Genomic DNA, 16,227 nt, shown 5'->3' with positions numbered 1-16,227 from the left:
CTATGAAAAAGAAGGAAAAAAACAATGAGCTCTTAAGCTATGAAAAGACATGAAGGAATCTTAAGAGAATGTTGCCAACTGAAAGAACTTGGCACCTGGAAAAGGCAAAACTTTAGAGACTAAGTGTTTCCAAGGGTGAGCGGGAATAAAAGATGAACAGGTTGATTATGGGATAAGCTTAAGGCAGTAAAACTGTTCTGTGTAATACTGGACAGTAGACACAGGAAGCACTTTTCAAAAGCCATACAACTATATTACTCTAAGAATGAATTTCTAATGTAAAATATGAACTTTAGTCAACAGTATCAATATTGGCTCATCAGTTGTAACAAATGTACCACTGACCAATGCCAGTAATAGGAGAAACCATGTGTGGGTTGGGAAGGGTTTGTGGATATTCTGTACTTTTTGTATAATTTTTCTGTAAACCTAAACCTCCCTTACAAAAGATCTATTTTTTAAATGCACTCAACAAGATTGCACTAAATTTTATACTCTTCTCATGATTCATGTAACTATTGACTTTAAACACAAATTATAATTCTGCATTAGATGGAAAGTGCTGATTCTTTTGCTACAGCAGACTCTTGAGCATTGAATTATTCTACATCTTTTTTCTACTTCACCATCTCTTCTACCTTTGACAGAGTAATTTTATGACCTAAATTTCTATATTCATGTAACTATTTCTAGCTAGCTTGTCTTTGATGGTTCCAGAGTCTTTGGGATCTTTATTTATGACTAAAATTCCAACCTACTACAATTATGAACTACAGAGACATTATGCTAAGTTGTCGTGCCACCTATTTATTCACTTTATTCATTTTCTTTAGGGTGTGATTTTATAGGAACGTACGTGTGTTAAACATCGTGTGTGTGTGTGTGTGTGCTGGTATCAGGGCTTGAACTCAGGACCTTGTTTGTGCTCTCATTTATCTTTCTTGCTCACAGCTGGCACTCTACCATTTGAAGCATGCCTCCACCATTATTTTGGTGGCTGACAAAAGTTAAGTGTCTCACTGACTTTCCTACCCAGGCTGGCTTCAAACCAAGATCTTCAGATCTCAGCCTCCAACTTGTTACAATTACAAGTGTGAACCACCAACACTCAACTTTTGAAAATAAATGTATTAGCCAGGTGTAATGGTACATGCCAGTAATCACAAATACTCAGGAGACTGAGGCAGGAGAATTACAAATTTAAAGTCAGCTCAGCCAAAACTAGAAAAAGCTAATCTCAAAAATAAAGGGCTGGGGGCTGGGGATATAGCCTAGTGGCAAGAGTGCCTGCCTCGGATACATGAGGCCCTAGGTTCGATTCCCCAGCACCACATATACAGAAAACGGCCAGAAGTGGCGCTGTGGCTCAAGTGGCAGAATGCTAGCCTTGAGCGGGAAGGAGCCAGGGACAGTGCTCAGGCCCTGAGTCCAAGGCCCAGGACTGGCCAAAAAAAAAAAAAAAAAAAAAAGGGGCTGGGCATGGGGGCACATTCCTGGCAATCCAACTATTTGGAAAGTGGAGAAAAAAAGATTATGGTTTGAGGTCAACCCAGGCAAAAAGTTAGTTAAACCATCTCAAAAACAAGCAAGAAAGCCAAGATCTGTGGCTCACACTTGTAATCCTAGCTAGTCACCAGAGTCTGAGATCTGAGGATTGTGGTTCAAAGCCAGCCTGGCAGGGAAAGTCTGTGAGACTTATCTCCAATTAACCACCAAAAGGCCAGAAGTGGAACTGTGGCTCAAGTGATAGGGTAGCTTTGTGCAAAAAAAGCTCAGGGACAGTGCCCAGACTCTGGGCCCTGTCTGGAGTTCAAGCCCCAGAACTGGCCACCACCACCACCACCAAAAAAAAACAAAAAAAAAACAAAACAAGCAAGGATATAGTGGCAAATGCCTTTGGTCCCAGCTACTCAGGAAAGATAAACAGAGATTGGTCTGGATGTTAAGTGAAAGACCAAGGAAGAAAAGTATGGATGGATAGAATTTGTAAATTTGATCAAAGTAAATTATATGCATTATACAAATACCATTATGAAATCCTTTTGTATAATATAACTAAATGACAAAATTGCCTTTTAAAAAAAGCACAAGTGGGGCTGGGGATATAGCCTAGTGGCAAGAGTGCCTGCCTCGGATACACGAGGCCCTAGGTTCGATTCCCCAGCACCACATATACAGAAAATGGCCAGAAGCGGCGCTGTGGCTCAAGTGGCAGAGTGCTAGCCTTGAGCGGGAAGAAGCCAGGGACAGTGCTCAGGCCCTGAGTCCAAGGCCCACGACTGACCAAAAAACAAAAATAAATAAATAAATAAATAAAGCACAAGAGGGCTGGGAATATGGCCTCGTGGCAAGAGTGCTTGCCTCATATACATGAAGCCCTGGGTTCGATTCCCCAGCACCACATATATAGAAAACGGCCAGAAGTGGCGCTGTGGCTCAAGGGGCAGAGTGCTAGCCTTGAGCAAAAAGAAGCCAGGGACAGTGCTCAGGCCCTGAGTCCAAGCCCAGGACTGGCCAAAAAAAAAAAAAAGCACAAGACCTCATCTGAAAAATAATCTAAAATGGGTCAATAGCAGAGTGCTTGCCAAGCATGAGGCTCTTGGTGCAATCCCCAGTAAGAAACAAACAAATCATTAAAAAAAAAAAAAAACCCAAGAGTACAAGGTTCTGGATTCAATTCTCCATACTACAAAAACAACAAAGACCAATCATATTGTTCTCCAATATGACTTAAGAGTAAACACAGAGTATTAAACTTGAATCATAACTATCCCAGAGGAAAGGTAAGGTAGCTGGTTCGTTTACCAGCAACTTTCCCCCCAGATCCCTGCTTTAATTGAACCACCCTGACCTCCTAATCCTCACTGACACACTATACAAACTTCGTTAACTGTTACCTTGGTCTTTTCCAGCTTCATCTATGTGTTGAAAATCTTTTAACACTTGAAGATTACAGAAGCCCTCTCTGCAATGCTGAATAACTTTCTTTGATCCATTCTTGATGAGATAATCCAATAGGGTAAGAGATTTATACACATGGCGCCAGTTCTTTCCATGGTCACTGAGTCTCTGCCACAGCATATCCATGATCTCTGAGAGTGAAGTCATGTTGAAAGTCAAGTCACTGATAGCTAACATCAGAGAACTAGAGGGCCCCCATGGGTCATTAGAAGTCGCTTCTCTGACTTTTATTTCAGCATCTGAGTAATTTCTCACAAAGTTTTTCACTTGCCTCCTGAATGCCATAAGTAGGCCAAATTTGAAGGTGAGATGCAGGATAAGAGCAATGGAATAGGAATGATTGGTTTATAGAACTTTTGACAAGTCACTGGCCCTCATTACTGTTTCTTCCCACATACAAATGATTAATCTCCATGTTGAGAAGATATTGATTTCCTGCAAGGAAAGTAAAAAAAAAAAGTGAGTTAAATATTTTTCTTAAAATCTATAGAAGACCAAGTCAGTATGAAAAACCTAGATTTACTTTCTAAATCAATCCTTGACTTACATTGGAGTGTATCATATAAATGAGGATGGGTACAGGAAAATCTCTCATAAGAGAGTGGCCTATATGATCTAGATAACTAGATCTTGCTAGTCCTCTAAACTCCAGCAGAAAATATTGTCCAGCCTCTTTGACCAGAAATAAATAATAAAACATTACACAGATAGTAGAAAAGTCAGTATTTAAAAGAGAATTTGACTTGCACTAATAAAGACTATTGTGTTCCAAAAGTAATTAAAAGTAGTGAAAATCGAGTCTTGGGATCTCTGAGTGACCTTATGATATATTCCTTTTTAAACTACAAGTTACTACAATCAAATCTAAATAAGATGGTTTCTAGAAGATCAACTACTTAAATATTTCAATTTCATTGGGCTCCATAGCTAATTCATAGTACTCTAAAACCAGTATCATTCCAGATAAAGCTAGTAAACTAGAGGGAAAGGTTAAATTTCTTTCTTTACTCACATTTCACAAAAGAAATGTGGATTTAGGATTAAACAGTGTCAAAGTAAGATTCAATAATGTAAAGATTTCCCTGAAAGATGTAATGCTCAGTATTTTTACAGACTTCGATATAAATACATGGAAGTAGAAGCCTATTTAAGTTGATAGAAAAGGCATACAACCCCAAAATTAAAAATGACAATTATCAATTTGTAATTTATATGAAACCATTCCCTTTCCTCTTTTTCATTACTTTGCATTAAGGTGAGTCAGTTAGTTTGCAATTTCTCTAGTGATTCACCACTGATAGCTACCAAGGCAGCATGCCAAATTGATTTCAAGCCCTGACGAGCATCCAGACCCAATGAAGCCAAGATGAACTATAATCAGATTTTTACTTGAGAAACTGCACACATATAAAGGAAAAAATAACATTCATAACGAATGTTTGTTATTTTCAGTTATTTGTCTTCCTAGCTACTTGTTCAGGCCTGATTAATTTGTGTATTGAAAGAAGACATGAATTTTCAGATACATTCTAAATAAAATCTCACTTTTTTAAAAAATAAGAGATAATTAACCTTTAGATTAAAATACAGTACACTTTCAGATAAACAATACAGAATATGGTATTCATTTAAGATTTCTCAGAGCTGGACACCGGTGGCTCACACCAGAAAATATGTAAGACTCTTATATTAAGCACCAAAAAGCTGGAAGTGAAGGTGTGGTTCAAGTAGTAGAGTACTAGCCTTAAGAACAAAAGCTTAGGAACAGCTCCCAGGCCCTGAGTTCAAGCCCCAGGACTATGCATATGTGTACACACACACATACACACACACACACACTTCTCAAAGACAATATCAGCCATAGGAAGCAGAAGTGTGTTTCTACAACTTCCTGATTTTCTTGTTTGTACTTCCAATACAGACATTTGAATCTGACTCTTGCAGTAAAAACCTGATTTATAATGTTTCAATGATCTATTTAAAATTTCCATTCTACTGTCCATTTTTCTCCTCTACTAAAATCACTCAATGCAGAGATGTGCCATGACATTGGCTTAGAGCAACAAATATTGATCTGTTTCTTCACAAGTCTATTTTTCTAAAAAAAAAAAAATCTGTTAGAATTACAACTTGCTGAAAGTGAACAACAGTTGTTAACGTAGTGGTAGAGTACTTGCCTAGCATGCACAAAGCCCTGGGTTCAATTCCTCAGCACTACATAAAAAGAAAAAGCCAGAAGTGGCACCATGGCTCAAGAGGTAGAGTGCTAGCCATGAGAAGAAAAAAAAAAGCCAGGGGCAGTGCTCAGGCCAAGTTCCAGGACTGGCAAAAAAAAAAAAAAAAGATAAAGAAGAGATATCTATATGAAGGATCTTAATTTTTAGGCTTCCATATGTTCTCTAGCTTGCATTCTTAAATTTCTGAAGTGTTTTCTTAAAACACATGTTCTGCCCCAGAAAACTAGTAAAATAGGAAGTGGTGCTATGGCTCACCAGTGGTAGAGCACTAGCCTTGAGTGAAAAAGCTCAGAGACAGTACTCAGGCCCCGAGTTCAAGCCCACAACTGACCAAAAAAATTAAAATTAAAAAAATAAAGTCTTCTAATCCAAAATAGCTTAAAATTGATGTGCTGAACACCAAACCAAAATTAAATACACTCAACTATTAAATAAAGCAAAGTAAATGGATAGGTAAATTAGTATTGCTTACTCATGTATAATAACATGAACTTTACTTTGTAATATGAATATACAATATTTAAACCACCATTAATCTGAAATACAGAGTCTTTGGGACTAACAAAAGGCTCAATTAATTGATGTTATTCATAAATTATGTCTGTTACTATTTTAGACACCTAAAGACAAATTCTGTTTATTCATATTATCAAATAACCTTGAGATTGTAATTATGGTCATGTACTATATAATGTATAATGACGTTTCAGTCAAAGATAAACACCATATGACAGTGATCCCACAGGATTATATAACCTAGTGACATCATAGCCATCTTAATTGGTGTAAGTACACTATATTTGAATGACAATGTTACAGTATGTACAATGACAAAATCATCTAATGGTATAATTCTCAGAATATGTCCCTGACATTAAGCATAATGTAACTACATAGTGAAAAAATATCTGAGACAAAATCAGTGGGAAGGAGGTAAATTTCCACACTTGAATTTCAATTGTCTACCCACAGTACTATAATATGACAAACAGAGGAAGGAAGTTATTTCAGGTCATAAATCTGTCATCTCTTCTGAGAAGTCTTCACTGCCTCACTACTCAGGTCACTTCATCACACTCCATCAGCACTGGGTTCAGTTCCTTCATGACAGGTGGAATGATCTCTAATCTCCTATTTGTTGTTTGTTGCCTTTCTTTACCATTAGGCTAGAAACTCTTTGAGGACAGAGACCTTGACTGTTTTACTTAATACTGTAATCTCATGTCTAGTCAGTACCTAGCAATAGCAGGCACTCAGAAAATAGTGATGAATGAATGAATGACCAAATTACTGAATTATTCTGCTTTGGAATAGACATGTGATGATTATACAGCTTTGAATAATAAGCATGGCATTAAAAATAAGATCTAGCTCTTCACGTGAAGTAAATTTATAGAATTTGAGCTATTATTTTCAAATCCATCAACAAATATTTCTTGAGAACCTACTATTTATACAGCTTTGTGGAGAAATGTAAAACAGGGTATCTACATTCAAAAAACTTCAGTGTTTGGTTAAGGAATTTTCTCCCTTGAATAATTTTAAAGCAAACAATTAGGAGGTAGAAGAGGTCTCTTAGTTTTCTTTCCTTTTCAATTCTGGTCAATTTCACAATGCTATTTCCTTCTTACCTCACTTTATGTGAATCATAACAAGAAAACATTTGTCAGGTGACAAACTAGCCCACAAATTTCTTATACAACTCTTTTGAGATTGAATTGTGGGATTCTTTTATTCTTTTTTTTCCTGAAAGGTACTACCATGCTATTCCATATATGAATCCACCTATAGTAAGAAGTGGAGTTGCTGATGTGTGGATAGGAATGAAACCCATCCACCTATCTGTAACAAAAACATGTTAAGTAGTTGAAATAAAGACTGTAAATGACCTCAGTTCAGATTTTACTGCTGAATTAGAAAGAAAAATTAGTTTTCAGAGTTTTTCAGATACTAGAATTGAGAATATGGGGCTTAATAGCTAGATGGACAATGCAACGACTTATGATAATAATAGTGACGATGGCACCTAAGGAGACTTTATGTTCACAGGCATCTCAAGAAAGATGCACTTAAGTACTGTGATGTGGAGAAATCAGCTCTTGTTTGTATAGGTTCTGCCTTGGACTTGAGTTTGAGATAGAAATAAGCTCTGGTTGAGATTGTTAAGGGAGAACAATTACAGACAATACTATGTAACTTTAGGGGGCTTTACTGCTTTGATGGAAAGAATACTGCGAGTCAATTATTATTTTTGAATCTCATTTGTGTGTTCATTAGTTTGTTCAACTAACATTTTAATAAAGCTTATTATGTGGCACCTCCATCCTATGAAAGAAGTGGACGCACAAGACACAATCCCTGCTCCCGTGGGAAAAATGCTCCATATCTGGTCTTTCAAATGCTCTGTTATTTACTTACCCCAGTCCTGGGGCTTGAACTCAGGGCCTGGTGCTGTCCCTTAACTTTTAGCTTTTTGGTGATTAATTGGACATAAAGAGTTTCACGAACTTTCCTGCCTGGGCTGGCTCCAAACTACAATCCTCAAATCTCAGCCTCCAATATAGGAGGCCGTTAATTATTGTAATTAAAAAGGAAAAGAAAGAAAAAAGAAGCCAACCAACTTTTTGTACACAGTCTTTCAACAATCTCGCGCTTTTTTTTTTTCCCCAACCTTCAGATTGGCCGCTATGTACCAAGCCTGTGCCAGATGCTGGGTCACACAGACAAAACGGTCCCATGACAGCAGAGCAAGAGCCGGACCGTGATGAGGCTTCTAGAAGGAGGGAAGAAGGCGTGCCAGGCAGATGAGGCCTCTGAGAGGGCCATGACAAAGCTTCTAGAAGGACTGGAGGGGGAGGGCACCATGCAGGTGCAGCCTCACAAGGAGCCCTCAGGAAGCTTCTAGAAGGACTGGAGGGGAGGGAGGGGCACCATGCAGGTGCAGCCTCACCAGAAGCTGTGAGGAAGCTTCTAGAAGGACTGGAGGGGAGGGGGCTTGCCATGCAGGTACTGCCTCACAAGGAGTCGTGAGGAAGCTTCTAGAAGGACTAGAGGGGGGGTGGCGCCATGCAGGTGTGGCCTCACAAGGAGCTGTGAGGAAGCTTCTAGAAGGACTGGAGGGGAGGGGGGGTGCCATGCAGGTGGGGCCTCACAAGGAGCAGTGAGGAAGCTTCTAGAAGGACTGAACGGGAGGGGGCTTGCCATGCAGGTGCGGCCTCATAAGGAGCTGTGAGGAAGCTTCTAGAAGGACTGGAGGGGAGGGGAGGGCGCCATGCAGGTGCGGCCGTGAGGAAACTTCTAGAAGGGGGAGGGGAGCGTGGCCACGCGGGCGAGGCCTCTCGGCGCTCCCGTCCTCCGCCTGCCCCGCACTCAGACGGGCAGGGCCGGGCTGGCAGGCAGCGGCGGGGCGGCAGCGGCGACCCGCCACGCTCCCGCACCCGCGCCCGCCGCCATTACCTGGGAGGGAAGTGCCGCCGCCGCCGCCGGCTGGGCTTCTTGCCGCTCCACTCAAACCCTCAGTCGCCGCAGGCTCCTCGGGCGCCACCAGGCCCACGCGCCCACGCCGGCCCCCACTTCCGCCCCGCTGGCCCCGCCTCTACTCCCCACTTCCGCTTCCCCACTTCCGGCTCCCGGGCGCCGGCCTCTCCCGAGGGAGTCAAGATGGCGCCCGCTGGAAGGTAGCAAGCGGAAGAAAGGCAAGCGCTTCCTGTGTCTTTGTTTTAGGTTTATTTTACAGTTTGTGCTACGAGTGTAATTTAACCGACCGAAAGTAAACAAAATAAATAATAATAAACCCGAGCCTGGCGCCGGTGGCTCACGCCTGTCATCCCGGCTACTCAGGAGGCCGAGCTCTGAGGATCACGGTTCGAAGCCAGATGGGGCAGACAAGTCCCTGTGAGACGCTTCCCTCCAATAAACCACTCAGAAAAGGCGGGCGCTGCGCTGGGGCTCCAGTGGCAGAGCGCCCGCCTTGAGCACAAAGAGGCGCAGGGACAGCACCCAGGCCCTGAGTTCAAGGCCCAGCACCAGTAAGACAAAACAACAACAACAACAAAAAGCCCCTCTGGTGAGCCCTGCTTGTCACCTCCAAGGACCAAGAATTCAACAGCCAAAAGATGGAGAGCATTGCATCTGCGACGGGCAGGGACAGAATACCTGGAGAGACCGACGACAGTCTCTGATACGGCTAACTGGATCTTCAATGAGCCACCCGCTTTGTGCCAGGCCGGAGAGACCCAGAGATCACTGGAGGCCCTGGATGGGTTTCTAGGCCAGTGGAGGTGACGGGCAACAAGGTAAGTATGGCCTAATAAGGGAGGAAGGAGCATCTAACTGTGCGTTTTAGGGCAGGTTTTGCAAAACCGTTTACATCTGAGTTGAATCTTAAAGGATGACAGGGAGTTCACTGGCTAGACGACGTAGAGGACGACATTAGAGGCAAAGGCCACATCATGTGTAAGGGCATACGTAAAAGCTGCGAGAGCCTGTCATTTTGGTAAAACTTGAAGTGCTGCAGTGACTATGGCGGTCCCAAAAGCTATTAGTGGAACAGTGGAGGGAGATGAAGTGAAAGAGGAAAGCCAGATGGGAAAGAACTTTCCCCGCGTTATCAGCTGATTTTTATCCAGCAGACGTTGAAAATATAATCAAGTCCAAGTCTTAAAACATGTTGGTGACGGAGTGGAATATTAATGGTAGGGGAAAAGACTTCTGGATAGGAAAATGCTTCTGCTTCGGGTTATAGTTTTGATAAAACCAACATTATTAATACTGACATGTAGCTAGGTAAGTACAATATAAAATGATAGGTATGAAAGAATTTGGGAGTGTTTGAAATATTATTCTATTGGCTAATAGAGTAATAGGGTAGTAGTAAGAAGAGGCAAATTGAAAGAGTGGCCTAGCAAACAGATTGGTAGGGCCATGAATGCCATGCTAAGATATTTGGATTTTATTTAATAAAGTAGTAGGAGACAGATAAGCATTTTATACATTCAGTATGAAGTATTCTTTACTAAATCTTTATGAAGATTTTTACCATACATCATATAAGTTTCAAAGGAATGCTGAGTAGACATCAAATCCTATTTCACATGTGAAAATGAATTAGAGAAATAAGCATAGATTCTGTATTTGTTGGATACATGCTATGTGCTAGGCACTATACTAAGCCAAGAATCTAATCGTGGAAACCAGAAGTAACCAAGAAGTGTAAATAAGTTGACACTAGAAAAGCAGGCACAGAGTGTACAATCAGAAATGGCTTTCTGGAAGAGGTGGGTTTGAACTGAGTTTATAAAATGAGATGGTTATAAGAATTGATCAGAATAGTCAATGAGAAAATTATTGACCTAAACTCAAATCTCTTGTGTCCAACTCGATGCTCTTCCCCCCACTCTGAGGACCAATCTTTGGCCCTTAATTTCAAGATCCATAGATATTCTCAATAACAGGTACAGCAGTTATATTGTGAAGACAGAAATCTAATGTTTTTCTTTTAGAATATATTACTACCTGCACGTGGTCAAAAATATATTTTAAGTAGAAGAGAGGAAATTGGAAGAACAGAACATTGCAGTAATTCTGGCAATAAGTTGTGAAGCTTCGAACCAAAAGAGAAATACCGAAGTTCCCATTTATTCACAGTTGCAAATTTATCCATTTCAGTTACTGTCAGTCACCTGCAGAGCAAAAATAGTAAGTGGAAAATTCCAGAAATGAGCAATTCATAAATGTTATGCCATTCTAAATGGCATGATAAAATTCTTTCCTCATGCCCTGTTCTATTCCTCTTTGGATGTGAAACACCCCTTTGCAAGAGAATACGCACGGTATCAGTCACTTCACAGCATCTTGGATATCAGATCAATAGTTGAATTATTGAAATACTTGTGAACATAACCCTTTGTAGAAGCCTAAACCACGTCCCAGTCTCCAGGCCATTCGCCTCCCTTCATTTCCCCATGGAGGTATCGTGTCATCTTACATCATCACAAAAAGAAAAAGCTGGGCATAGCACAATAAAATATTTTGAGAGACCACATCTACATTATAGTTACTATAGAATCTTGCTGTAATTACTCTTAGTTATTGTTAGTCTCTTTTTTGTGCCCAATTTAGAAGTTAAATTTTATCCTAGGTATGTATGTAAATATTGGAAAAAAGACACACACACACACACACACACACACACACACACACACGTGCGCAGGTTTGGCTGAAAAGATGATGAATTCTGTTTTGGGGACATTTTGAATAGGAGGAGCCTGGGGTTGGTGGCTGGCCCAGGAGACTAAAGAGAGCTAGGACAAAGGAAACAGTTTGGGCTTGGTTCACAGACTTGAGCATAATCAGCATATAAAAGGTAACTGAAAAAAGACAGATGGAAAGGAGATAGATCAAAGCTGCAGCAGAGGTTGGAGAGGCCAGTGTGGCACTCAGGTGAAGCTCATCAAAAGTTGGTGTTATTATTCTCATGGAATTAACCTGTTGAAGTGAACTTTGATAAGAGGCCTTTCTTTATCTGCTCTAGGGGCACAGTTGAGTTGCAATATGATGACAATTCACCAACTTTGTTGGTTGCTTTTCTTTGATTTTCCTGAACTCAGTTGTACAAAATGAACAAAATTGGTCTCATTTCATATCCCAGACATCACTCATTCTCAGTACCTTAGCTCATTTCTTCTTATTTTCCAGTCTGTCAGCTTTGGAGTTGTCTCCAAATGCTTATCTTCCCTCTCTGTATTCATCTCCCAGGTAGAGTTATACAGTTCTTATAGCTGTCAATCTCTTTATCATCAGTCCTAATCTCTCTTGACTTCTAAACTCATATTGTTTCTTTTGACCTCCCCATTGGTATGTCTCACAAACATTTAAATTGAATATAGCAAAAAACTTGATTTTGTCTTCCAGACATGCTCTTTCATAATCTTTCCTGTCTCCATAAATGTCATATCCTTCCTTCTAGTTTCTCAGACCTTGAACGACCAGTTGGAGTTTTTTATTTTAGATTTTTTGTTGCTGTTATAGTGGTGTTGGGGTTTGAAGTGATTAAACAATGAGTCCCTTGTGCTTGCTAGTTAAGTGTTCTTCCACTTGTGCCAGACATATTCATCAGCCTCTATATTGATTCTAACCACTTCCCATCATCTCCATTTCCCAGTTCTAAACCACTATCCTCTCATGTGAAATAGTACAGTAGTTTCCTATTATCTTTGCTTCTTTTCTTCTTGTATAATCTAGTTTCAACAGTCAGAGCAAGCCTTGTAAGACTTAAATGCTATGTTAGATCTTATCACTCATGAGTTCAAAATCTTCCTTTGGCTACCATCTCAGGGTAAAACCCTTGCCATGGCTAGAAATACCCTGGTGTTTTGCCCTCTCTCACCTTCCTCAAGCTACATTTCCTATGACTCTTCCCTGTTGTACTTTTTCTCAAGGGCTGTACATCCATCTATGGAGATGTAGCAGGGAGTGAATGTTACCCTCACTGGTATATTCCCAGCCTGTCCTGAGAGAAGGCCTAACCCAGAGAAGATGTTTCAACTTTACTTATTGAGCGAACAAAAAGGGAATATCTGAATTCATAGGAATGAAGGAAAAGGAAATATCTGAATTCTCAATATTGAATCCACAGTACACAGTTTACTAGAAAGTTAAATTAAGCATAATTATGTACAAAAATTCTGTTCTTTGCCATGACCCTTCAAGGAGGAATTGCTAGAAATCTGTTTAGACAAGTATGCTTTAAAAAGAAATGGTCTGCCTTGTGGGTAAGTGAGATTCCACATGTTGTGGAGGCCCCCCACAACTGCTGGTTTTCAGAATGTCTCCTGATGGTGAGGACTGCCACTCTCACAGTAGGGTCTTTATTCTTAGGCCCTGCCTTTGTGTTTGTTCTATGACACAGCTGTTATGAAATACGCCACCAAAGTGGCCTGCTTTCCTCCCTGTGTACAGTGTACCAGGTCTGCCTTCCAGCACTCATAGTTAAAATAAATGCTCTTTGATTCTTTTGTTTGGCCCTCTGCCCTTACTTGGAAAGAGTTTATAATCTGGTCCTTGGGTCGGGGGGGGGGGGGGAAGGTTTTCTATAGTAGATCACAAGTTGTAAATGTCCTGACATATTCTCTATAACATCCTTAAATATTTTCCCTTCCTTCCCACTCCCTGGCTATGGCAGCTGAAGCATTCACTGTTTAGTTACATCAAACCACTGATGTGGATATTGTTTCCTAATCAGGAAACTTGGCAATGGAGGTAGTCAGTGTAATGCGATGCAGGAAAGTCCTGAAAGTCCAAGAAAGTCACAAAGGCCAAACGACTCCGAGGCCAAATGTTAAGCTATTACTGGATTTTTTTGTTGTTATTTTTTTTTGTGTGTGTCAGTACTAGGGCTTGAACTCAGGGCCTCAAGCTTTCACTTAGCTTTTTTGTTCAAGGATAACACTTTACCATTTGAGCCATGCTTCCTGTCTGGCATTTTACTCACTAATTGGAAATGGAATATTGTATAGACTTTTCTGTCCAGGCTATCTTCAACCCTTCATCCTCCAGGTCTCAGCCTGCTGCGTAGGTAGAACCACAGGCATGAACCACTGGTATCCAGCTAAGATGTTTTGTCTTAAAAATAGTAACATGTTGTTATCCTTGAAATCTATCTTTATGTGGAAATAGTAGATATCCTGTTCAGATATAACCTGTTTTTAAGAAAATTAGATAAAACTTGTATTAGTAGAAAAAAAGCCCATTATTAAGGAATTGGAGCAGCAGATGACTCATTTGATGCATATTTTCTGAGCACTTGTTATGAATAAGATATTTAGCTGATTCTATAACAGATTCTTTCATTTCAATAAAAATGTTGAGCAAGCCAGCACCAGTGGCTCATACTTGTAATCCTAGCTACTCAGGAGACTGAGATCTGAGGATCGACATTTAAAACCCGCCCAGGCAGGAAAACCCATGAGACTCTTATTTCCAGGTAATCACCCCAAAGCCAGAAGTGGAACTGTGGCTCAAGTGGTGGAACACTGGCCTTGAGCAAAGCTCAGGGAGAGCTTTCAGGTCTTGAGTTTGAACTCCAGGACTTGTACCAAGAAAGAAAGAAACTGTTGCTTAAACTGGGCATATTGGCTCATGCTTATGATCACAGCACGCCAGAGGCAGAGGCAGGGGGATTATGAGTTCATGGCCAGCTTAGGTTACACAAAACCATCTCAAAAAAAAAAACAACAACAAAAGGTTAAGCCGGGCACCCTTGGCTCACGCCTATAATTCCAGTTACTCAGGAGGCTGAGATCTGAGGATTGTGGTTCAAAGCCAGCCCAGGTAGGAAAGTCCATGGGACTCTTATCTCCACTTAACCACCAAAAAACTGGAAGTAGAGCTGTAGCTCTCATGGTGAAGAGCTAGCCTTTAGCAAAAAAGCTGAGGAAAAGCAGCCAGACCTTCATTTTAAGCCCCGATATGGTCACATAAAGGGGGGTGGAGTGGGAGAAAAGGTAAAAGGATAGGGTTCCACAATACAGAAATAATGAATAAGTTTAAAATTTAAAACCCCAGATTGAATTTTAAATGAGACCATCCTTTCAGGCATTCTAGGAATTAATGTCAGAACCATCCCAAGCTTTCCCTCTTGACCTTGGGTTCAGTCTCCAAACTCTGATGGTACCAGTTAGCAAGCAGCCATGTATATGCCTAACTGCATGTGAACAATGAGTGTTGGCAATCCATCTTCTAGCAAGAGTAAAAGGAAGGAGCCTTCGCTGGTTGCAGGTGGTATGGGGTAAATCAGAAATTTGAAGGTAAGCTCTAAGGAAGTTGAAGTTGACAAAATTCAGTTCATAAATGGGTCCTAAAATGCTGGCAAGCCTCCAATCCAACCTGCTCAAGAGAAGTCCCAGAAATCTCAGGACTAGTCCGAAGAGATGCTGTGACAAACCTGGGGTTCGAATTAGACCACTCAGAGGCCTTTCTTCTTCTCACCCTCTCTCCCTCTCTCTCTCTCTCCCTCTCTCTCTCTCTCTCTCTCTCTCAGTTCTTACTTTCCTTCCTTCATTCCTCCTTTATCTTTTCTTTTTTCTCTCTCTTTTTGTTTCTCTTTCTCTCCCTCATTCCCTCTCATTCTTTCTCTTCCTTTTTTCTTTTTTTTCTTTTCTCTTTAACTCAAGCGTTACTATAAGCTGAGCACCACCATAGTCTGAGTGCCCTAGGAGGACATTTTCTCTGAGGCTTTAGCATTGTGATTGATCAGAGCAGATTTAAATAAGTTTTCCCTAAGGAGCCTTCCTCTCTACTAGATGCAGGGATGAAAATGAAGGCTTTCCTTAAGGCCAGTTGCAGCTTGCTGATGGACCATATCCAGGATTCAAATTTTTCATCTTTGAAACATAAGTGTTCAAGGGGGGATGTTGTTAAAACTGAAACCAAACATAAAGAAGCAAAAGTGTTTCAGTGAACCTCCTGCATTTTTAGTTCAGCTCTGGCAGCCAGAAAACAAAACCACAGCATCGAAGGCTCACACCCAGCTCTTTGCAGTCCCATATCTGCTAGTTCCTGTGTGGTTTGCCTACATACAGCAGGCTAGCTGGAGCAGCTTGGAGGGGAGAGCATGAAGTAGGGAGGAAGAAATACTACAGATGGACCTGTAAGTTTGCACCCTTTTTCAGTGTGGCATTTGGAAGACAGTAAAGGCGGATCTGTACTCTGAAATGCAGTAATTTCCATGTTTGAAGTCATCTCCCTTCTTGAAGAGAAGATTGAATAACTCAGTGTCAGAGCCAAGACATAAACTCAACTTCTTCTCAAAGGTATGTTGTTATGCAACATCCGTACACATTCTCTAAAAACTATAAGCAGTTATATGATTTACAGAATGATCCTCTATGAGTCAAGTCTAATTAAAAAGAATCCCATGGGCTTTCTTCATATTGTTTTTAATATTTCGGGCCATCAGTAAAGGTCTCTTAAGTCATTTGTCATGAGAGGTGCTTGTGGTGATAGTAGTGGACTTCCATCAAATGAGCCA

General features: G+C 40.8%; 2 protein-coding genes across 2 annotated transcripts in view; one reads left to right on the top strand and one right to left on the bottom strand.

Moving 5' to 3' along the window:
• Positions 1-16,227, bottom strand: part of Enthd1 (ENTH domain containing 1) — a 107,965-nt gene that overhangs the window by 89,174 nt on the left and 2,564 nt on the right. Inside the window, exon 2 of the mRNA XM_048355066.1 lies at positions 2,898-3,396. Within this exon, the coding sequence (XP_048211023.1) occupies positions 2,898-3,246 (349 nt within the window). The 5' untranslated portion in view covers positions 3,247-3,396. The remainder of the gene's footprint in view (positions 1-2,897; positions 3,397-16,227) is intronic.
• Positions 15,812-16,227, top strand: part of Grap2 (GRB2 related adaptor protein 2) — a 65,721-nt gene continuing 65,305 nt past the window's right edge. The window contains exon 1 of the mRNA XM_048355055.1: positions 15,812-16,009. The gene's annotated coding sequence lies outside the window, so the exon portion shown is untranslated. The remainder of the gene's footprint in view (positions 16,010-16,227) is intronic.

The sequence above is a fragment of the Perognathus longimembris genome, chromosome 1 (genome assembly GCF_023159225.1).
Source record: "Perognathus longimembris pacificus isolate PPM17 chromosome 1, ASM2315922v1, whole genome shotgun sequence".
NCBI classification, from domain to species: domain Eukaryota; kingdom Metazoa; phylum Chordata; class Mammalia; order Rodentia; family Heteromyidae; genus Perognathus; species Perognathus longimembris.
The sequence above is the reverse complement of the archived record's forward strand: the minus strand, read 5'-3'. Positions and strand labels throughout refer to the sequence as shown.